Source organism: Halichoerus grypus, chromosome 5 (genome assembly GCF_964656455.1).
Source record: "Halichoerus grypus chromosome 5, mHalGry1.hap1.1, whole genome shotgun sequence".
Classification (NCBI taxonomy): Eukaryota; Metazoa; Chordata; class Mammalia; order Carnivora; family Phocidae; genus Halichoerus; species Halichoerus grypus.
In genome coordinates this window covers 81,120,894-81,145,609 of record NC_135716.1, presented here as the reverse complement: position 1 = coordinate 81,145,609, position 24,716 = coordinate 81,120,894, and the positions used below count along the sequence as shown (strand labels likewise).

Here is a 24,716-nt window from a genome sequence, read left to right as displayed (position 1 = left end):
GTGAATTAGAGTTGACTAAACACCGGAGGCAGAGAAAAAAGAAACTAGAGGCTTGGGTCAAGATCTACGAAGTAATCCCTTGATAAAGAGTGAAAAATGCATGTGTAATGTCTTTAGAAATGAAGATGCTTAAGGGATAAAGAATAGTCTCCTTAGCCAACAATACAGTGTAGATCAACCCCTCCGTGAACACAGTCTGGCGGGACTCCCCAGGTTTCCCGCGAAAACGCAGTCGAGCAGGGGGCCAGACCATCTAAACGGAGGGGGGCACCGAGCGAGGCTTGAGTCTGCCTTCCGTGGGGCGCCTAAGGAGGCCGTTCAGTACCCCCTATTGGTGCACAGTGGCACCTTCCGGAGGCGGAGCCATGCGAGAGCGCTGCTGTGATTGGTGGGGCACCGCCGAGGGCGTTGACAATGGTGCCGAAGGCGCGAAACCTTGTACCGCTCGTGGGTGTAGGAGAGCGGTGCGTCCGGGTACCCTGCGGACGTCAGAGGCGAGTTTCCCCGGTAGCAGCGTGTGGACTGCGGAGCCCAGAGAGGGTATCTGTGCGGTGGGGAGGGAGGAAGCCGGGGCGGATGCGGGTGGAACCTGCCCTTTTCTCGCGCAGATTCCACGAGCACCATGTCTTCCCCGGCGTCCACCCCGAGCCGCCGCGGCAGCCGGCGCGGGCGGTTGACCCCTGCGCAGACGCGTAAGTCCTTTACCGTGAGTCGAGCCCGCCACGTTACCCTCCCTTCCCCTCTTCTGGCTTTTTCCCGCCACCACAGAGAGACCTGGTCTGTGCGCCTGATTTCTGGCTCTGAGCGCAGTCTTTAAGTCCCAGGTGGAGTAAGATGTGAGGACGGCGGGCATTTGCTCATGCTCTGTCAGGTCTAGTGTGCAGATACTTTTTTTGTGAGGCAGGCAGTGCTGGGCCCTCGTTTCCACCCTTTCTAATTGTTAAGCATGTCCGTGCCCATTTGTCTCTGTTTTGTTTGGTTTGTATTTGTTCCCAAGAGACTTGATGGAACTCCCGGAAGACCAAACGTGAGAATTGATGGCCATCTTTTCTGTGTTCTATGTCACAAGCTCGAAGTGAAGATGCCAGGTCGTCACCATATCAGAGACGTAGAGGCGAAGATTCTACCTCTACAGGAGAGTTACAGGCTATGCCGACCTCACCTGGAGCTGACCTGCAGAGCCCTGCCGCGCAGGATATGTTATTTTCCAGCCCTGCTCAAATACATTCCTCAAGTATGTTTTTGGCGATCTAAGTTCTACTGTGGTTAATATATGGATGATGCTTTAGCCGGTCAGATTTGCTGGTTTGTTAACGGGTAGTTGATGTAACCGGACATGAGCTAGTATGTTCACTAAGAGTACAAAGATAGGTACATGTTCGGGCTTAGTGAACAGAAAAAAAGTTTTGGTGCTTTTTTATACTAGAAGGTTTAATAGTCCTCAGAATCTTAACCACCACAGGTTACAAGGAATATTATTTGCTCTTGTGCTTAGATGACTTAAATCCAACATGCTGTAGTTTAGGATTTGATAGGCTACCAGAATTTTATTGTAGACTTTCAAATTTGTTTTTATAGCAGTTCCCCTTGACTTTGACGTTAGTTCACCGCTGACATATGGCACTCCCAGCTCTCGGGTAGAGGGAACTCCAAGGAGTGGTGTTAGAGGCACACCTGTGAGGCAGAGGCCTGACCTGGGGTCTGCACGGAAGGGCCTGCAGGTGGATTTGCAGTCTGATGTGGTGAGTACACAGTACAGTCTTCTGATAGGGGCATTTGGGGAACATAAAATGGGTAATTCCCTATTAACTGGTTCTATCATATTTTTCTGTATAGCCAGCAACAGAAGATATAGTGGCGAGTGAGCAGTCTCTAGGCCAAAAACTTGTGATTTGGGGAACAGATGTAAATGTGGCGACATGCAAAGAAAATTTTCAGGTGAGCTGTACCTTAATACTTTAGGGTTCTGAAAATGCTGGGAGAAAAGGTTTATAAACAGTACCTCAGTAGCTGTAACACTGGGGTAGAATTTTAGGTGGCTTAGAATTGTTGATGTTTTTAAAAAGAAAAAATACTATTTACGTCTGTCTCCAAATAGTGACATACTCATAATATTTTGCATTGTAAGTAGTTGTTATTCCTAATGCATCAAACTTACTCTTTTTTTCTCCACATCAAGAGATTCCTTCAGCGTTTTATTGACCCTCTGGCTAAAGAAGAGGAAAATATTGGCATAGATATTACTGAACCTTTGTACATGCAACGACTTGGGGAGGTAATCAAATAGTCTTATAAAATCAAATTAATGCATTTTAAAACAATCAGCAGAACATAACTTGTTTGTTTTCTCTTCTAGATAAATGTCATCGGGGAGCCATTTTTAAATGTAAACTGTGAACACATAAAATCATTTGACAAAAATCTATACAGACAGCTCATCTGCTACCCACAGGTAAGATTTTGATTTTGACCTTGATGAATTATAATAAACACCCAGAACACCTAGAGGGTTTTTGAATAGCAGAATTTCCTGGATAGCAAAAAGAATGTGCCTCCAGAGCACCACAACTTAAGAAAATCATATTTCTTCTCCTTTAAGATGAACATTTCCTCACACTTTCACGTTTCCAAAATTGGGATGTGTATTATTGTCAGTGGCAGGTCATAGTCTAATTGGCAGGTTGTTTCTTAATAGTATTTAAAATAATGGTGAATCTTAAAATTCATAGCTGCTTGGGTTGGATGAAGTAAATTACCTTAAGTGAAAAAAAAATTTTTTTAAGATTTATTTATTTCAGAGAGTGCATACACGCAGGAGGTGGCGGGGGGTGTGGGGGCAGAGGGAGAGGGATGGATAGTCTTAAGCAGACTCCAGGCTCAGTGCAGAGCCCCAGTTGGGGCTGGATCTCATGATCCTGCGATCATGACCTGAGCTGAAATGAAGAGTCAGACACTCAACTAACTGTGCCACCCAGGCATCCCTTAAGCAAAAATATTTTATAAATAAATGCATTACACTGTGTGCTGTCCGTAGCAGATTATGTTAACCGTGTTGTAATCTTTTTCTTTCTTTCTTTTTTTTTTAATTTGGGGTGGGAGGGGCAGAGGGAGAGGGAGAAAGAGAATCTTAAGCAGGCTCCAGACCCAGCGCAGAGACTGACACGGGGCTCGATCTCACAACCCTGAGATTATGCCCTGAGCCAAAATCAAGAGTCGGGCGCTTAACCAACTGAGCCACCCAGGCACCCTTATAACCTTTTTATTTTAAGCTTTATGTCAGATTTTATTATTGAAGTATCAGCTATATTTGTTTTATATCTTGATCTTGCTGTTTAATAGCTGTGTGACCTTGGTCGAGTTCCCTAACATAAAAGTTATGAGTTTCTGAGTTCAGAAACTTTTCATTACTAATTAAAAGCCTAAGGTATGTCAGTACATTGTGAAGGTTTCATATATATGACCACATTTAACCAAAATGAGAATATGCAGAGGTGAGAGAGCTCAGTCTCAATGTACCTAATGTTTTTAAACAGCATGTTTGTGATTATATAGAGATGATACTTAAGGATTATGCCAGATGTATTTGTTTTTATACTTTGCTAATATGAAATGCCTTATTTCTTGTATTTAATTCTAAAGATGGAAATATAAACACAGCTTGGCTTCTTTACATTCATTTTTATAGGAAGTTATCCCAACCTTTGACATGGCTGTCAATGAGATCTTCTTTGATCGTTACCCTGACTCAATCTTAGAACATCAGATTCAAGTAAGACCATTCAATGCATTAAAGACGAAAAATATGAGGAACCTGAATCCAGAAGGTAATGTTTTTTAATAGCAGGAAAATACGTAAAAATAAAATCTTTTCTCGTCAAGGAATTTTAAAAGAATTGGTATATGTGGTAGTGGTGGTAATAGATTATAAATTGACTAAATATATGGCAGATTCATTTACCCTATATGCCTTTCAACCCACCCTACCTTCTTTTAACTTAACTGAAATTACATAAAAGAGGTTGTAACTCTTGACAATTCTCTATCTTAAGGTGAACTTGCCCAAATGTAATAATTTTACAGTTACTAAGTAGGCACGTTTTCAAAATCACTGCAGAAAACAAATACAAAATATAATCCCTTCTTTGGAGCTTAAGAAAGGAATCTAGTTTGGGGGGCACCTGGGTGGCTCAGTGGGTTGAGCATCCGACTCTTGATTGTGGCTCAGGTTATGATCTCAGGTCCATACTCAGTAGGGAGTCTGCTTGAGGATTCTCTCCCTCTCTCAAATGATTAAATAAACCTTTAAAAAAAAAATCTAGTTTGGAAAGTAAATAAAAGAAAACATAGAACAAGAGAGCAGTGCAGGAGATGTCTCAGCCCAGGGAGGGAAGGAGAATGCTAGACCCAGGTAGGAAGAGTTCATGGTAAAAGAGAAATTTGAATTATAATAAGGATTTGGAAAGCAGAATTCACACTGGACAGCACAAAGGGGATGTAGGCAGAAGCAAAGCAGAGCTATATGCAGGTTATAAGTGCTGGCTGATGCAGAAAGTAAGGGAGGAAATGTTTGTGTGAGGACTGGAAAGCCTGGGTCCTGAAGAGCTTTGAATTCCAATTTAATACAGATTTTTATTCCAGAGTGAGTAGGGAGCCATTGATACTTGTTCAGAAGAAAGTGAGAAAGCTTTTGCTACTCTTGAGAAGTTCATGGTGGGTCTAGTGTGCAAGGTATTTTGAAGTTCAGTTAAGAGACTTTAATAGTAGCTCCAGTATGGAGCAGCAGGGTCCTAAGCTGGACAGCGGCCATAAGAGTGAAATTCAGGACAAACATGGTATTTGCCGTGTGTGAAGATTAAGATATAAAAACTATTGAGAATTTATAAACAGCCCTATAGATGAATGCGCAAAAGACACAAATGTCACTATAAGAAAATGAAACAGCTAACAAAGGAGCAAGTGTTGGAGTTCACTGTTGAATAAAGGAATACATATTTTCTTATGAAATTGGTTCCCAACCTCACTTCTGTGATAGGGTATTCAGTGGAGACATTGGAGGAAGTAGGAGACTGAGAGTGCTATAGTTCGTCTTTCAGAGGCAGAGCATTGGTACATGAAGAATTTCAGGGTAAGACTGGAGATTATCATAATTTCAGAGGAAGAGGAATTGCCAGATACTCAACTGATTTTAAAAGTTTTTAACTTTTATGTTGATTTGTGTAACATACTACGGAGGTTACTTTTTAAAGTAAAATAAGGATCGGTAGGGAGAGAAGAAAGGAAGATTTGTAAGTAGGTAGAAGGGAGGACAAGACCAAGTGGGAAAGACCTTGTGAAACAGCAATAAGTACTGGAAGGCTGAGACAACCTACAAGGCCAGCTGTGGCTAACTACAGGCCATGTTTTGTTGATTATGAGTAACAGTATAACTCGTTTGGAACCAGCAGTGGGAATTAGTTAGGTTAAAGTTTTCTTATCAGGGAAAGTCCAAACCAGGAGCAAGAGTGAAAAATATTCTATACAAGGGCTTTCTTATATAGATGGTAATGATTGGCTAAGTTATATAGTGCTTATTTCTGCCAAGTACTGTTCTTATTAGGCTTGATGTATGCAGGCTCTTAATCTTCAACAAGTGTAAGGTAGGTGCCATTATTGCCATGTGTAGATGGGCACAGAGAGGCTAAGGGTGTCCCCAGGGTCACACAGGTACTCAGCCCAGACCATCTGGCTCTGGAGCCAATGCATTTCACATACACTGAGACAGCAGGACTTCCACATGATACAGTGCATGAGGCAGAAGAACATGGGGCAAAGAAGGCAAAAGTGTAAAGCTTCTAATGCAAACCCAGAAGGTGGAGGGGAGCAGGGGGTAGATGAGCAGGAAGGTGGTGGATGCCTGCCATGGGGCAGAAGGCCAGAGGTCCATCGGAGTTGAGAAGAAGGAAGACAACACAGGAAGGGCATCCCAGGCCAGACCTGAGGATACCCAGTGAAACATTCATGCCCTGGCCACAGCACCTACCTGTGACCCCAGCCATCCCCAGGTACCTCTGCATCTCCCAGTAAGATTCTCCTGGGCTTGATGGCAGACCCAGACCTGCCCTGGTAGGAATATAGCTCAGGGAAGAGACCACCTCTGGCTGGGCTGTGGGCAGTGGCTGATGGATAAGCTGACCTCTCTCCCCAACTCCTTGTAGACATCGACCAGCTTATTGCCATCAGTGGCATGGTAATCAGGACATCCCAGCTGATTCCAGAGATGCAAGAGGCCTTCTTCCAGTGCCAAGTGTGTGCGCATACAGCTCGGGTGGAGATTGACCGTGGCCGCATTGCCGAGCCCTCTGTTTGTGAGCGCTGCCACACCACCCACAGCATGGCGCTGATCCACAACCGCTCTGTGTTCTCTGACAAGCAGATGGTATGTGCCTTCTTGGGTACCCTGGGAGGCCTCCCCTTTGGCATATTAGTGCTTAAGGTTTCAGCTTTGGGATGGGAATGTTCCTTTTTAATTGCCAGTGAGCACCAGGTCGTTACTATATATGCCACGTTCTCATGGCCTAAGATACTTTATAATGAGAAAAACGCATTCTTTCACTGTTATCTCCACTTTTTGACTTATAAATTTAATGTGAGGGGTGCCTGGTGGCACAGTTGGTTAAACGTCTGGTTTCTGTTCAGCTTGAGAGCTCAAGCCCCACATCCAGCTCTGTGCTTAGTGCAGAGTCTGCTTTAGACTTTTTCTCCCTCTACCTCTGTCCTTCCCCCACCCCTCCCCCTTCCCCTCTCTCTCTAAAATCTTTTTTTAAGGCTTTATTTATTAATTTGAGAGAGAGAGTATGCACGGGCATGGGGGAGGGGAAAAGGGAGAGGGAGAAGCAGGCTCCCCCGCTGAGCAGGGAACCCGATGCGGGGCTCGATCCCAGGACCCTGGGCTTATGACCTGAGCCGAAGGCAGATGCTTAACCGACTGAGCCACCCGGGTGCCCTAAAATAAATCTTTTAAAAAAATTTTAACATGAGATGTTTCTATAGGAAATACTTAAGCTTGTAAAAAAAATTTAGTATATCAGACAAAAGCATATAAAACATACGATCAGTAAAAATTGGGGTGCCTGACTGGCTCAGTTGGTAGAGCATGCGACTCTTGATCTCTGAGTTAGAAGTTTGAGCCCCACATTGGGTGTAGAGATTACTTTAAAATATTTTGAAAAATATATTGGTAAAAATTACTTGGTTAAATTTTGTCATTTTGCAGCTGTTCCGCTGGTACAGAATGAGTTGACAATTTTTCTGAAGTTTTTCTCACACATTTTAAAGGAAGTTTGGCTTTTGTGTCTTTAATGAAATTTTTTTTTAAGATTTTATTTATTTTAGAGAGAGCGTGCGCACAGGGAGGGGCAAAAGGGGAGGGAGAGGAAGAAAGAATGAAGCAGGCTCCACACTGAGTGCAGAGCCCCACACGGGGCTCAGTCTCACAACTGCGAGATCATGACCTAAGCTGAAACTACGAGTCAGATGCTTAACTGACTAAGCCACCCAGGCACCCCTTTAATAATGAAAATGTCAAGATGAAGTTATTAAAACAACATAGAAATAAGTGGGAAAAGTCAAAATCATTTATTTGTCTTGATTATAATGGTGTTAAAGTAGGCACAGGGACAAGGACTGTTAAGTTTTTTAAATTTTGTTACAATGTTTAAACAACTTTTTAAAATTTATTTATTTTTTTTTTTAAGATTTTTATTTATTTATTTATTTGAGAGAGAGAGAGAGAGAAACAGCATGAGAGGGGATAGGGTCAGAGGGAGAAGCAGGCTCCCCGCTGAGCCGGGAGCCCAATGTGGGACTCGATCCCAGGACTCCGGGATCATGACCTGAGCCGAAGGCAGTCGCTTAACCAACTGAGCCACCCAGGCGCCCACAACTTTTTAAAATTTAAATAAAATATGTTCAGAATACTACAGAGTTGGGGCGCCTGGGTGGCTCAGTCGGTTAAGCGGCTGCCTTTGGCTCAGGTCATGATCCCAGGGTCCTGGGATCGAGCCTCACGTCAGGCTCCCTGCTCAGCAGAGAGCCTGCTTCTCCCTCTCCCTCTGCCTGCCTCTCTGCCTACTTGTGCTCTCTCTCTCTATCTCTCTGTCAAATAAATAAATAAAATCTTTAAAAAAGAAAATACTACAAAGCTAATTTCCATATGGGGACTCAATAAGAAAAATATTAGCAAATGTGAAAAAGTGTTCAACGTTTTTACTAACCAAAGAATTGAAAATTATAGATCTAAATTTTCATCTAATACTGCTATCAATTATTGGAGCAAATGTACCTCAAGTCATGCCAGCATGGTGCTGAGAGCTAGAGATACAAATGTGGAACCATGCTCCCAAGGAGCTTATAGTGTAATATTCTTTCTTAGAATGCTTCAAAGACTCCCAAACTGACTTGAAATAAAACTTAGTATCCTAGAGTAGTCTCCAAACTATGTGGCCCAACATCATCACCACAACACACCTTTGTACCCACAGACCTCACTGATGGTGTCTCAACCACTTCCTTATACAGGGCTTCTCAGCCAAGCACAGGTTTGCCTCAGGACCTTTGCACTTGCTGTTCTTACCATTCAGAACACATGGCTTCCTCCCTAACGTCCCCTAGACCTCTGCCTAGAGGTTCCTTGACCTGAGAAAGGCCTTCCCTAACCTTGCTTTATGAAAAGCGTCTCCTCCACCCCCACTGCCCATGTTCCTTGCTCTTTTTTTCTTCTGCCCATTACATTTGTCACTGTTAAATGTTAATGTCTGTCCTCACTCCACTCTGAGGGAAGACTTCATTCACTGTGGAGTCCCCAACACCTAGAACCAGGGTCCAGCACATGCCAGGTGCTCAGCAAATACCTGTTAGATGAGTAACCAGGCTAAGTGTTTATGAGGTGCACGCAGTGACTAGGAGAGATGCACAAAAGTGCTTAACCGTGAACCTGAAAAGTGTGTACTTCTCCACCCAGGAAATCTCTAGAAGTAACTGCTAAAAACATAATTAGAAATTTAGACAAACATTTATACAAAGCAATATCCACTACAACCTTGAAATGGCGAAAAACAGTCACATAAATCACTGACCACACCCCCCAGATAGGAGAATTTGTAAATACACAATATCCTTACAAAATGTATGTTCATATCACATTAAAGGTTTAAAAAAAAAAAAAATGTTAGCTATCTGGAGATAAAAACAAAGAATGGTGTTTTACTTTTTTTTAAGATTTATTTATTTGAGAGAGAACACAAACACAAGCTGGGGGAGGCAGAGGGAGAAGCAGGCTCCCCACTGAGTAGGGAGCCCGATGCGGGGCTCGATCCCAGAACCCTGGGATCATAACCTGAGCAAAGGCAGATATTATACTGACTGAGCCACCCAGGTGCCCCAAGAATCGTGTTTTAAAAATAAATGTGGTAGGGGTGCCTGGGTGGCTCAGTCAGTTGAGTGTGGAACTCTTGCTTTTGGCTCAGGTTGTAAGATCGAGGCCTGCAGCTGGCTCCATGCTCAGCTGGGAGTCTGCTTCCCTCCCTCTCCCTCAATCCCTCCCCCACTCAGGTGCACACACATGCATGCATGCTTTCTCTCTAAATAAATGAAATCTTTTTAATAAAATAAAAATGTGGTAAACATAAAAAATAGAGTGGTACAAAGACTGGCAGTTTTGTCTGAATTATGCTTGTCATTTCCTGAGTTTTCTGTTTCCACTGCTCTTTCAGATCAAACTTCAAGAGTCTCCTGAAGATATGCCTGCAGGGCAGACGCCTCATACTGTCATCCTTTTTGCTCACAATGATCTTGTTGACAAGGTTCAGCCTGGAGACAGAGTGAACGTTACAGGTAAGAATGAAGGCTGTATTAATGAGATAAGTATGTCTTGCTTTTTTTTTTTTTGATACTTTTTAGTCAATCCTTTGGCTTGGTCATGAATTCATTGGCATGAGGCTTGGTCCTGCCTGTAATGCTTTAATCACTTCTTTACCTAGCAGTATGGAACCTTTCAGTGCGTTGTCCTTGCAGTTGCTTGCTCTTTGCTCTCAGCGTTCCAGAGCTATGAGTGTATTTTGACCTGATAGCATTGGTATCTTAAAAAAACAACTCAGACAAGACTAGTATTGCTAAGATTGGAGTTATACCAGCAGCTCCAGGAAGCAGCACTCACCAATTTTGGAATTTTAAGTAATTTGCTACTTACTTCCCAAATGTACAGCCAAGGGCTAACATTTACTTATTATAGAGAGGAAATGGGTCAGAGCACCTTGCTTCTGTACAGGAGTTACATTATGGTATTTTTAGAGGAAGCGGAGATTCAGAGACTGGCAGCTCACTGTAGCTGAGGTTCTATGGGAATCTGTGACACAGGGTTCCTCCTCTCTTCTGGCCAAGAAAGTGCTCGTTCCACTGTACCATGTGAATATGCCAGTCTTTCTCTTGATGCTTCAGAGCAACATGAGCACTGGTTTCTCAAAGGGGCTGTGTTTGTGTGGACAGCAGGCACAGTTCATTGAGGTCAAGGTGGGGACTGAGTCCAGGGAGTGGCCGTGGCTCTTGGTGTAGCCCGTTGGTTGTATTCAGTGAGTTGGGACTTCTCATCATGTGTCTCCCCAGTATGAAGCCCAACAGCTGCCCATAGCAATCTTAAGTTATAAAAGCACTTGTAGTCCATTAACAACGTGAAAGAATGTGTCATTAGTGAAAGATGTGCAATCCTTGTTCTGCCATCCTACTTGTCTGAATCCTTTGATAAAGTGTTTAATCTGCTATTGTAATACCCTCAACTGCCAAGTGGAATTAATTTGATGATACAGGTGAACGTATTTGGGGATGGGGGCTGTGGAAAGCACCATATAGATGTAAAATAAGTATTGATGTTGTTCTGTGATGATGAATCATTGCAAGCACCAGTAAAGATAACTAGGCCACTTTAGTCATCCATCCCTAATTCAGCTTGCTATGAAGAAGGTTGTGTACTCTCAGAATGTTACATATAAACTGGTTTTTATGTTTTGAAAAAGAATTACATTGACCTGCTAAATAAACAAAAGGATTGGTGATCTATGGTAAGTTGCTGAGAAGCCTGTGATAGAGAGAGCAGATGCTTGCTCCTCAGAAAACAGCAAGAAATTGGATTGTCCCAGAGTCCAAGCCTTCTAGATTGAAAGTCAAAAAAGATAAACATCACAAATGTCAGTTTGGGAAACTTCTTCTTGGAGAATAAATGAGTTGGTATGGTTGAAGGGTTGATTGTTCATTTATTTCTTTTAATGTTCTTAAATTACATTCTTTAGGAAGCATGTGAGGTTATGGCCATTCACCTAGAAACACTTCTTATTATTAACATGTAGTAATTTTTCCTTTACCATATCTTTACCTTTGACTCAGTAGACTGTCTTGTCTGTGAAATAATTTTTGAGTAATTTTTTAAAAGATTTTATTTATTTATTCGAGTCATTTTTAAAAGAGCTTTTAGGATTTCCTTTCCAAATTTTTGGTACAGGATTTTAGTACTTTGTTCTAGCCAAGTAATTACTAAGCAGATTCTGTACATTCAACTTAAGAGAAATGAAAATACTATTTAAAAATACTATTTATTGAACACAGCTGTAGGCCAGCATTGTGCTAAAGCCAGAGTAATTTCATTTAAATCTCAGAATGATTATGTGCAGTATGGTTATACTCAGATAGGTGCCCAAGATCATAGAGCTAACGGATGGTCACAGATGAACATGTTTTTAGGTCTGCTTTTTTTCAAAAACCTGTGTTCTTCCCAACTTGCCTTGCCCCCTTCAGCAGGGAGCTTTGCAATATAGGCCTGAGTCCTTGACTCTAGGAGGGCCATGAAGGCAGTGTGCTCAAAGCTCACTTCCACTGCCAGCCCTCAGATCTTTTAAGTGCTGCCTGCTAGTTTATGAGCCATTTAGGGAAGGTAAAAGCATCTCTTGGTTGTGCCCTCAGGCATCTATCGAGCTGTTCCTGTTCGAGTCAACTCAAGAGTGAGTAATGTGAAGTCTGTCTACAAAACCCACATTGATGTCATTCACTATCGGAAAACTGATGCAAAACGTCTGCATGGCCTTGATGAAGAAGCAGAGCAGAAACTTTTTTCAGAGAAGCGTGTGGAATTGCTCAAGGAACTTTCTAGAAAGCCAGACATTTATGAGAGACTTGCGTCAGCCTTGGCTCCAAGCATTTATGAACACGAAGATATAAAGAAGGTAGCAGTGGACTTTTAACTTTGATCAGGATTTATAGTTCTTTGAGATCAAAAGGCATGAACATCCCCCCCTACTGCCATCACCCTCCCCCCCACCCCTAAAGGATAAGAACTGTTGCCTGATCACAGAGCAAGGTGCTCACCATCTAACTTGGTTGTTGGTTGACAAGAATCCCAGCATCCTTGTTCATTTCCTCATATCTACATTGAACTTACATGTTTCTAAACATAGCAAAAGCCAGATGGGGTCAGAATAGGGATTTACATGGCCACCATTCTGGCACAGTTGTATGTGCTTCTATATAAACTGGTTAGTGATAACTTAAAGCACTGTCGTGTTTATACCTTCCCTTAATTTAATTACAATTTTTTATTCACAGGATAAGAAAATACCTCTAACATTTAAACTAGATCTCAGTTACTCTGTAGTAAGTGAATGTTTAAACATGTTTGTTTAGGGAATCTTGCTTCAGCTCTTTGGTGGAACAAGAAAGGATTTTAGTCACACAGGAAGAGGCAAATTTCGTGCTGAGATCAACATCCTGTTGTGTGGTGACCCTGGGACCAGCAAGTCCCAGCTGCTGCAGTATGTGTACAATCTGGTCCCCAGGGGCCAGTACACGTCCGGGAAAGGCTCCAGTGCAGTCGGCCTCACTGCGTATGTGATGAAAGACCCTGAGACAAGGCAGCTTGTCTTGCAGACTGGTGCCCTTGTCCTGAGTGACAATGGTATCTGCTGTATTGATGAGTTTGACAAGATGAATGAAAGTACAAGATCAGTACTACATGAGGTCATGGAACAGCAGACTCTTTCCATTGCAAAGGTGAGGCCCATTCTCCATGTGTAAACATGGGCACACTTAGAAATGTAGCATCTGTATTCACCTTGGTTCTAACTTTGGGAAACTCATGAATACTTTTCCTATTGGGTTTCAGCTAAATGTCTTTGATTATTTCCTCTTTCATCTTTTTTGCTATACTAACCCACTAATACATGGTATTCACAGAACTTGAGTTTGTCCTAAAGGTCATGCAGGGGGTTTAGTTTCTGAGAAGAATGTGGTTCCAGCATACATTTGTCTAAAATACAGTTGTTGGCGTGAATCTGAGGATGGCATTGTCCCAGATAAATCTGTTGATACCATCCTTCCAAGGTGATATGTGTGGCTCTTGGTGACAGTGGATATATGGCAAAGGGCACACCAGGTGAAGATAGCTCACGCTATTCCTGCTAGCACCAGGGTGAAGCTTCTAACTGCACTGTTTTCTCTGACAGGCTGGGATTATTTGCCAGCTCAATGCCCGTACCTCTATCCTGGCAGCAGCAAATCCTATTGAGTCTCAATGGAATCCTAAAAAAACTACCATTGAAAATATCCAGCTACCTCACACATTATTATCAAGGTATGAGAACATAAAGATGATCTTACTTTGCTCATTTGTAGAATTTTCAGGTTGAGATAAAAGGAAATAATAAAATTCAATAAGTGGTAGCATCATAAGTTCTTCCCTCTAATGCAAAGTTTTCTAACATGGGTAGTCAGGTTTTCATGGCAAGGCCTGTGTTTCTCTACTCAGCCGTGGGTAGCACCTTAACATTTATTCATTCTTTGAAGCTGTTAGGACACATTTCACCTTGGCATCTTTTTCAGAAGCCCATCACTTACTGCTCATCTCAGTCTTAAAGTTGCTAAAGAATATCATCAAAGTACAGAGAAAAGCTTCACATGACAGATAAGGTTCTAAAAAATTAAATTTGTTAGAGTTGTGTAGTCCACAGTTTTTCTCAACCATACTGCTACAAATATTTCATTAATGGATTGTAATAGTATTTCATAAATAGTATTTTAGATTATAATAGTATTTACAGTATTCATAAATGGATTTTAGATTTTAATTATTCAACTTGTTCCCAAAGTTGTGTTTTGTTGTTTTTTTTCCAAAACAGTTAAATGCTTTTTCCTTTAAATCTTCCAGTCTTCAAAATTACAATAACAGTTCCCTTGAAAGAATCTTACTTCTTTGACTGAGCTGTTTGGTGACCAGCCATTTCCTGGGCAGACCTAATGGCCAGAAGAGTGGGTGCCTGCTGGGGCCAGATTAGGGAGAAAGGGATTGATCTGAAGGCTCACCAGACAACTGGACAGCAGACTCTTAATTCTCCCTCAGCAGCCCTGACTACACACATGTTAACTATACATGCCTAGGTGGCTCAGGAGCAATTTTTTTTTTTAAGATTTATTTAATTAGAGAGCACTTAGGGGAGGGGGGATAGCAGAGAGAGAGGGGGAGAGAGAATCTCCAGCTGACTTGCCACTGAGCATGGACCCCGGACCCCGATGCAGTGTTCAATCTCAACCCATGAGATCATGACCCAACCCAAGAGTCAGAGGCTTAACCGACTGGGCCACCCAGGATCCCCAGGAGCAATTTTTAAGTTACATATGTGGCTGTGTTGGTGTCCCAAGCAGGAAAACAGTGTTTTTACAATATTTTCTCAGGTTTGATTTGATATTCCTCATGCTGGACCCTCAGGACGAAGCCTATGATAGGCGTCTGGCCCACCACCTCGTCGCTTTGTACTACCAGAGCGAGGAGCAAGTGGAGGAGGAGTTCATGGACATGGCAGTGCTGAAGGACTACATTGCTTACGCCCACAGCATGGTCATGCCTCGTCTGAGCCAGGAAGCCAGCCAGGCTCTCATTGAGGTCCGTGTTTAAACCCTGAAAAATGTTTTTGTTGAGCCTATAGCCAGTAGCATTAATGTAACTAGCTGACTATCTCCCTTAAAAAAGTAATTTTATTGATAACCTATTTCCTATAACTACTTTTTCCTCCTGCGTTGCAAAATTGACTTTTCCAAAGATAAAAAAGGGGAAAAGATTTTTTTTTATATATGTCGTACAAACTCTTTATAATTAATATTTCTAAGCACAGTGAATTTAAGATCGGAATACATGAGTTGAAATAGAAGTTATGCTACTTAGTAACTTTGTAACTCTGGAGAAGTCATCTAATTTTTCTGAGCTTCCATTTGCTTGTTTCTAAAAAGCAAAATGACTTGTGAGTACTTGGTGTTCACTTTTCAGTATCCTTTCACATGGACAGCAGTGCATAATGACACCTTCAGTTATTCATACGTTATGATATTAAGAAGGTTCTTGGTGCTTTGATGGCTTTACATCCTAACTAAACACCTGAAAATACTCAAAGAAAGTTATAGGTGATTTGTAATTTTCCATTTGTATCATATACTTGAGAGTTGCTCAAAAAAAAATAAAGTTATGTTATATATATGTGAGTTTAATACAACTCAGCTTTATTCATTATTTATTCATTATTCATTATTCCAGTAATCTTTGCATGCCTCACTCATTAAATGAACCCTCAGCAGGGGCATAAACCAGAGTTGGTGCCTGAGCACCTTTTTCAGACAGGCGCTCTGATAGTCCTCTGCTGTAATTGTGACCTGCCCTTTACCCCAACACACCATGTCCCCTGAGTGCCAGCCTCACACACCTCCCTGCCCACTCCCATTCTTCATTCTTCATAGCCACATCAGATACCACCTTCTTGATGAGCTATAAGGCCCAAGGCTAAGATCCGACTTCTAATTCCCCTTAGTACTGCACCTGGCAGCTGGTAGTTTATTTAATAGAATCCTAACTGTTCAGAGTTTAGCCACAAAATTGAAGTATTGTTACAAGGAGTTTTGGGTGTTTTTTTTTTTTTCTCCTGTCTACACTAGGCTTATGTAGACATGAGGAAGATTGGTAGCAGCCGAGGAATGGTTTCTGCATACCCTCGACAGCTGGAGTCATTAATTCGACTAGCAGAAGCCCATGCTAAAGTACGATTCTCAAGCAAAGTTGAAGCAGTTGATGTTGAAGAAGCAAAACGTCTCCATCGGGAAGCTCTAAAGCAGTCTGCCACTGACCCCCGGACTGGCATTGTGGACATATCTATTTTAACTACAGGTCTGTTGTTTGCATTGAACATAAGAGCACATGAGAATTTTTTAATACATATATATATATACACTTAACATACAAGTAATTTATATTTCATATTTGAGCTAACAATTAAATCATTTGAAGTGGCAGAGGCTCTTAACCTTTTTCAGATTAGGGCCTCTTTGAGAATCTGTTAAAAGTTGAGAAAAATATGCCTAGCACACTGCATGCACACACACAGTGTTGTATCTAATTTCACAGTGTTCTTCTGCTATCTAGGCACCTGTGTTAGTCCATTTTAAAGAAGTAATTCATTTCTTAATGAGCGCTGTCTACTTGCTATACAGATTATGTGGACTGCATTTCAGTGGAAACAAGCAGTTACTGGCTTATAGAGAATTGGAAACAGCAGAGAGTTCAGAACTCACAATTTTGAATATATTTTTGCATTCAGCCACTGTCCACTAACCTTTTTTTGTAGCAACACTGCTAAAGAAATATTTATGGAAATTTGAAATATTTCAAATTCCTTGTAGCAGAAATACTTTCATTAATTTTTTTTTTTCATTTCTTTTAAATCAGGAATGAGTGCCACCTCTCGTAAACGGAAAGAAGAGTTAGCTGAAGCATTGAAAAAACTTATTTTATCTAAGGGCAAAACACCAGCTCTAAAATATCAGCAACTTTTTGAAGACATCCGGGGACAATCTGACATAGTAGGTGTTTTATAAGTATTTTTTGCATAATGGAGTTTTTCTTTTTTAATTTAGTACTACTTTTAAGGTTTTTTTAAGTCTTTTCCTTAATTTCAGTATTAAATGTAGATCTGGATTTTTAAAAAAAGTAAAATCACCCATAAACCCAAGAAATAATCACAAAATTTTGCTGTATTCCTTTAATAGTTTTTGTATGTGTATATGTACACGTCTTTTCTTTGAAAAATGAACATAGTCAATTAGAGTTACACTGTTATATAACTTGCTTTTTCTTTGGGTTTTAATTAAAAATATGCTATTAACATCATCTGTGATGGCAAATAGACTTAATAACAATAATGATTGGGTAAGATCCCTTTGCATGCCTATTCCATCATTTCCTAACCAATTGTTGGACATTTAGGATGTTTGCAGCTTCTTCCTATTATACATAGTGTTAACCATGCATGTTAGCCATGCATCTTACTTAAATGATGAAATGATCAGGTTCCCTTTTGTAAATAAAGTTGGGTTGCCCAGTGAAAAGAACTTGGGGGTCCAAGTCCAGCCATTTGCCCGCTTTCATAACGCCTCTTCACTTGCATATTTTCTGCGGCTGCATTAGCACTACAGGGGCAAAGTTGGATATTTCTATATTTCTACAGACCATATGGGTAGACATCCCGCCTGTCTGTTTACCATCAGGCCCTCTACAGGAAATGGTTGCCTCTCCTGAGTTAGAACCTAAGGAATGTATATAGCCACTAAAAAAAAAAGAGACTGGTGATTCTTTACATTGAAATCAATGTGTATCTAACAGTTAAGGGAGTACTTGACATGTAAAATAATTGTTTTCATCTCTTCCCCCAAGGCTATTACCAAAGATATGTTTGAAGAAGCCCTGCGTGCCTTGGCTGATGATGACTTCTTAACAGTAACTGGCAAAACTGTCCGCTTGCTCTGAAGCTCTTGTGAGCAGTGCTGTCTGTGTGTGGCTTATCTGCACTTGGGTGTTGTAGTTGTGTACATATGTGTGCTGCATAGGGGCCAATCGGCTGCCACTGTTGCTGTCAGTGCAAATAGATTCCTAAAGTCATTATTAGGCTCCATAAAAATTTCCTAACCTAGGTTCAGTTTTCATAGTGAAGTGTATGTGTTCACTTGTTTAACATTTTAAGTGAAAATGCTGTGCCAATTTACAATTTACAGTAGAGGCTATTTTTTTTTTAAGTGCCATTATTTTAGCACCAGGGCTTTTAATCTGTATTGCCATATATATATGTATGTATGTATGTATATGTGAGGATGTCAGTCTTTTTTGGAGATGGCAGTCTGGGTCATGGGTCATGTTTTTTGTGCTGGACTTTCTAAAGGCAATCATCCGTATGCTTGAAGTTTTTGTAATATGAGATAAAACTTAGCCAGTGCATATCATTCATTGTGAGGTAATGAAGGACCAGAGCCTTTCTCCCCCTTACAGCTCTCAAGTGTAATTCCTTCTAGAGGCTTGTTCTCATGGCTTCCATAAGATTTAAAAAAAAAAAAATAGGTGGTTGGAAATGATTAGATTCTAGGTTCACTTCTACTTTTTCCTAATATGTAAACTTTTTCCTAAATAAATGATTGAATAAGTAAGATTTGGTTATCTGGTATTATTTTTCATTAAGAAAAAAAGCTTTAATAAACACTATATTCATGGAAATTCATGATAGTGGTAAGTACTTTAGAACGCACAAAAAAAATTCACTATAAATTCCAATTTATTTCAATCCTAGCAGGCATTATCCTTTTTTTTTTTTTTTTTTAAGATGTTATTTATTTATCAGAGAGAGAGCATAAGCAGGGGGAGTGGCAGGCAGAGGGAGAAGCAGGCTTCCTGCTGAGCAAGGAGCCTGATGCGAGACTGACTCAATCCCAGGACCCTGGGATTGTGACCCGAGCCGAAGGCAGATGCTTAACCAACTGAGCCACCCAGGCATTCCGTAGCAGGCATTATTCTTATAAAACCACCATAGGCTGGAATTTTATATGGAAATAGGACTATAATAAATAATCTCTGAAACACTGAAGTTATTATATGAGTTAGCCTTTTCTTTAATAATTTAGGATCAACATTCATTAATCCAGTATCGTAGAAAATGATAGGACTAACTGAATGGTTAAATAGCATTAAAATGTTAACATTGGAATGATATTTAGAGGCTTTTTTTTTTTTTTTAGATTTTATTTATTTATTATTTATTTATTTACTTATTTATTTTAGAGAGAGCATATGTGAACAAGGGGGAGGGGTAGAGGGAGAGGCAGAGAATCTCAAGCTGACTGCGCTAAATGCAGAGCCCATCGCAGGGCTCAATCCCATGACCCCAAGATCATGACCTGAGCTGAAACCAAGAGTCGGATGCTTAACTGACTGAGCCACCCAGGTGCCCTTAGAGTCAAATTTTCATCAAACTCTTTTTGTCAGTCATCATTCTTACGTGCCGTTCTTGACAGGTTTGCAAAATGCCTTATATTTTGAAGGAGGCGGTAGTTAGGTTGGGGCTTCACCAAAGGATCCAGGCCCACTGCCCAGCAAGTGACTTTACTAGTGAAGTTTCCTCAGTGAACTCACTGTGTAGGACACCCTTTTATATGTAATTGTCAGCCACTCTGTAGGTTCAGTCTTTCCTTTTTATAGATGAAGGAAGCAAGAAGTCTCATCTCTTGCCTGAAGACCCAAAGCAAGAGATGAAGCTGGAATTAAAAGTCAAGTCTTCTGATTAAAAATTTAACTTTATGTAACTATGCCATGCTCTGGCTATAACTCAGGTTTTTAACTGTTCAATGCTTTTGGACACATTCCTTACATTTCCAAAACCACGCGGAGAAGTTTCCTTGGTGCCTGTCACGTGATACATTCTTCATAAATGTTCTACTGAGGAGAGGTTTGAATCTGTTGAACTGTGTTCTTGTGACCACATGTTATTCAGACTAGAAATAAGTTTTACTCACATCTCTTGAGTTATTCAGAGATAACTGGTTCTTAGGCTGTACTTGAGCTTGCCACTGATAAGCTGTAAATAGCATACATTATCATGAAAACTACACGTGTAGGGTTTTGTGAGGCAAAGTTACCTGAAAGTAATTGGAAACCATCCTATGGCCACTGAGAATGAGCTCTCTTGGCTTTTCCCCTAAATCACATACTGAATAAGGTCACAAAAAGATGAGTCCCTTGTACAAATATAAACTAATTAAAAAACACTCCATCGCTGCCACTAGGTACTAGGTACTAGGTAGCTAGAAATCAAGGTGTCATAAAGTTCCAGAGCTGATTATACACTTCTGCCGAGTTGTTGATATAGGAAATAAAGACAGATTCTTTCTCCAAATTCTTAGCCTGCAGTAATGCCTAGGAAATTGGAAGCCATATTTGCAATTGAATATGTCCTGACAGTACCTGAAATTGCTTGGGAAATAATGTATACTCAAATAGTTGTTGACTTAAGATTTTTCTCCCTGAAGTTTATACATTAGTAATTTTTTTTTCTAAACCTTTTAATTCAATGCCAAGATGGAAATACTATACAATGCAAATGAAATGTATATGTAGTTTGGTTTTAAGGGAATTTTAGTTGAACGAAAATAATGTGGCTATCCTGTTGCTGAGTGGTTCCATCATAGTGAATTTAACTTTATTTTGGTGAATTTCTTTTTTTTTTTTTTTTTTTTAGATTTTATTTATTTGACAGAGAGAGACACAGCGAAAGAGGGAACACAAGCAGAGGGAGTGGGAGAGAGAGAAGCAGGCTTCCCGCCGAGCAGGGAGCCCGATGCGGGGCTCGATCCCAGGACCCTGGGATCATGACCTGAGCGGAAGGCAGATGCTTAACGACTGAGCCACCCACGCGCCCCTGGTGAATTTCTTGTTCACATCTATGACTTGCCCAGTGGTCTGTAGGTCTCTGAAAGCAGGGATGGTGATCACCTCAGTGCAGTGCCTGGCAATAGATGTATGTTAACATATTTGTAAAGAGAATTGCCTCCTATGAAGGGAGAATGAGGATATAAAAATTATCAGAGAACATTCTTGAAATCAGTGAAATCTCAGGATGTGGAATGGAAGAATAAGAGCATGTGTTAAATTAGAGCTCTGCCCCCTGAATTCTGACAGATGCTCCCTGAGAGGTGTGCCTCATGACTCAGCTGCAGCATCTCATACCCCTCAGGAGTATGGGGTAGGAAAGGTCGAGAGCCACTACCTTGGTCTGAAGAGCATCCCCCTATTTGTATCAGGTGGTTTAAGAGAGCACAGATGCAGGCTGCCAGGCTTACATCCTGACTCATGGCTTCCTGCCAACTTACAGTGCTTAGGACACTGGTATAGTAAGTGCTCGGTATTGTTAGTGTGAACAGAATAAGGAGAATATGGGTTTTTCTTACGAGGACAATACAGTTTCAGCTTAATTTCCTATGAATACATTTCTTCAAAAACACTATAGCATAATATATTCCACTTGAATTTTTTTCTCTGATTTTGACCCTGAGAGATAAACTTGCTAGTTAGAATGGCTTTATTTGATTTACACAAATATACACATGCTTTTCTTCCAGTATCCATCATAAATATAATCAATTCCATCCAAAGGAGTCAAAATTTTGCAAGAATAAAGAAACCAGAATTTAATGACTTAGCAAACAGGTGGGGGCATATTTAAGAGAGTGCTATTACTTATTAAATCTAAGGTAATTTCTTAAAATACATTTGCAATTCAATTTTTAAAACTTTTTTTTAAGATTTTTTTTTTTTTTATATTAGAGAGAGAGAGTGCAAGTGGGGTGGGGGGTGGGGCAGAGGGAAAGGGAGAGAGGACATCCCAAGCAGACTCCACACTGAGCAGGGAGCCCAATGTGGGGCTCAATCCCACAACCTGAAATCAAAAGTTGGACAATTAACTGACTAAACCCCCAAGTGCCTCAGTTTTTAAAGCTTCTTGAAATAAATTTCAGACTTACACAAAAGTTGTAAGAATAATGAAAATAATCCCATATATCATTTACTCAAATTAGTGTTAACATTTTCTCAAATCTGCTTTTATCATTCTCTATAAATTTTTTTTAATCATTTGAGAGAAACAGGATGCCCCTTTACTTCTAAAAACTTGCTAAAAACCATGTATATCCTAAGACAATGACATTGCCTTATATAACGACAGAACAATTTCATAACATAATTTTTAAAATGAATGCTGTTACATTTGTACAAATGTTCAAATTTCATCAATTGTCTCAATCATGTTTTTCTTAGTAAACATAAAAAATCTCCATTTCTGTGACAGCATCACAAGTTGCATTTCATTTTCATATCTAGTCTCCTTCAATCTGGAATTTTCCTAGGTTATTTCTCTTCATGACTTTGACATTTTGAAAGAGTACAGGCCAGTTCTTGTTAAAATATCCCTCAATTTGGGTGTCTCTGATGTCTTTATGATTAGATTCTGGGTATCCATTTCAGCAGGAACCACTGAAGTGACACTGTGACCAGTACATCATATCAAGAGAGTCAATAAGCCTGACACTTTACTGATAGGTTAACCTCAATCACTTGAGTAAGGTGGTGTCTGCCAGGTTTCTTCATTGTAATTTACTATTTTTTTCCCCCTACTAATTCTAAGTATCTTGTGGGGAGATAATCTGGGCTATGTAAATACTTTTCTCATCAAATTTTGTAAGTAAGGTGCACACATGATCCCATTTACCCTTTACCCTTTAATACTGGAATTGATCTTTTTATTTTTTTTATATATTTTTTAGAGATTTTATTTGAGAGAGCACAGAGGGAGAGTGAGAGGGAGAAGTAGACTCCGTGCTGAGCAGAGAGCCCAACGCGGGGCTTGATCCCAGGACCCTGGGATCATGAATGAGCCTAAAGCAGACACCTAACCAACTGAGCTCCCAGGTGCCCCTGGAACTGATCTTTTTAAAACAAATCACATGACCGTGATTTGGCAATGCCATACAAATTGGCATTATCTCATTTCCTAAAACCTTTCAAAGATTACCTATTCTAATTAAAATAAAATAGAAACTCCCAAGCACTCATAATTTTTTAAATTCATTTATTTTTTAATTTAAATTAACATATAATGTATTATTAGTTTCAGAGGTAGAGTTTAGTGATTCATCATCAGTCTTAGATAATACACAGTGCTGATTACATCACGTGCCCAACTTGTTGTCCATCACCCAGTTACCCCATCCCCCCTCCAGCAACCCTTGGTTTATTTCCTATAATTAATAGTCTCTTATGGTTTGTCTCCCTCTCTGATTTCATCTTATTTTTCCCTCCCTTCCCCTATGATCCTCTGTTTTGTTTCTTAAGTTCCACATATGAGTGAGATCACATGGTAATTATCTTTCTCTGATTGACTTATTTCACTTAGGTATAATACCCTCTAGTTCTATCCGCATCATTGCAAATGGCAAGATTTCTTTCTTTTTTTTGATGACTGAGTAGTATTCTATTGTGTATACATATACCACATCTTCTTTATTCATTCATCTGTTGATGGACATCTGGGCTTTTTCCATAGAATGGCTATTGTGGACATTGCTGCTATAAACATTGGGGTACAGGTGCCCCTCCAGATCACTACATTTATATCTTTGGTAAATAACCAGTAGTGCAGTTGCTGGGTCATAGGGTATCTCTGTTTTCAATTTTTTGAGGAACCTCCATACTGTTTTCCAGAGTGGCTGCACCAGCTTGCATTCCCACCAACAGTGTAGGAGGGTTCCCCCTTCTCTGAATCCTGGCCAACATCTGTCATTTCCTGACTTGTTAATTTTAGCCATTCTGACTGCTGTGAGGTGGTATCTCATTGAGGTTTTGATTTGTATTTCCCTGATGCCCAGTGATGTGAAGCATGTTTTCATGTGTCTATTGGAACAGAAATGTCTGTTCATGTCTTCGGCCCATTTCTTGATTGGATTATTTGTTCTTTGGGTGTTGAGTTTGATAAGTTCTTTATAGATTTTTGGATACTAGCCCTTTATCTGATAAGACATTTACAAATATCTTCTCCCATTCCGTAGGTTGCCTTCTAGTATTGTCGACTGTTTCCTTTGCTGTACCAAAGCTTTTTATCTTGATGAAGTCCCAATAGTTCATTTTTGCTTTTGTTTCTCTTGCGTTTGGAGATGTGTCTAGCAAGAAGTTGCTTTGTCTGTGGTCACAAGGGTTGCTGCCTGTGTTCTCCTCTAGGATTTTGATGGATTCCTATCTCACATTTAGGTATATCATCCATTGTGAGTCTATTTTTGTGTATGGTGTAAGTAAATGGTCCAGTTTCATTCTTTCGCATGTGGCTGTCCAAATTTCCCAACACCATTTGTTGAAGAGACTGTCTTTTTTTCCATTGGATGTTCTTTCCTGCTTTGTTGAAGATTAGCTGACCATAGAGTTGAGGGTCTATTTCTGGGCTCTCTATTCTGTTGCATTGATCTATGTGTCTGTTTTTGTGCCAGTACCATACTGTCTTGATGATGACAGCTTTGTAATAGAGCTTGAAGTATGGAGCTGTCATGCCAAGAGCTTTGGTTTTCTTTTTCAACAATTCCTTTGGCTATTCGGGGTCTTTTCTGGTTCCATATAAATTCTAGGATTATATGTTCCAGCTCTGTGAAAAAAGTTGATGTTGTTTTGATAGGGATTGCATTGAATGTATAGATTGCTCTAGGTAGCATAGACATTTTAACAATATTTGTTCTTCCAATCCATGAGCATGGAACATTTTTGCATTTCTTTGTGTCTTCCTCAATTTCTTTCATGAGTGTTCTGT

The 24,716-nt window shown here is 40.4% G+C and overlaps 1 protein-coding gene across 2 annotated transcripts; it reads left to right on the top strand.

Moving 5' to 3' along the window:
* The first annotated feature begins 464 nt into the window (after nucleotides 1–464).
* On the top strand, nucleotides 465–18,528 carry MCM4 (minichromosome maintenance complex component 4). Of its 2 annotated transcripts, none has more exons than XM_078072403.1 (16): nucleotides 465–692; nucleotides 1,070–1,234; nucleotides 1,582–1,742; nucleotides 1,837–1,938; nucleotides 2,180–2,275; nucleotides 2,357–2,452; nucleotides 3,686–3,824; nucleotides 6,195–6,415; nucleotides 9,750–9,870; nucleotides 11,986–12,245; nucleotides 12,703–13,068; nucleotides 13,521–13,648; nucleotides 14,746–14,953; nucleotides 15,994–16,222; nucleotides 16,781–16,914; nucleotides 17,765–18,528. In XM_078072403.1, the coding sequence occupies exons 1-16, from the start codon at nucleotides 623–625 to the stop codon at nucleotides 17,855–17,857; spliced, it is 2,589 nt and encodes an 862-aa protein (XP_077928529.1). In that variant the 5' UTR covers nucleotides 465–622; the 3' UTR covers nucleotides 17,858–18,528. The 2 variants fall into 2 exon arrangements, with proteins under 2 accessions (XP_077928529.1, XP_077928528.1); XM_078072402.1 differs by having other exon boundaries at nucleotides 1,579–1,742.
* The last annotated feature ends 6,188 nt before the right edge of the window (nucleotides 18,529–24,716 follow it).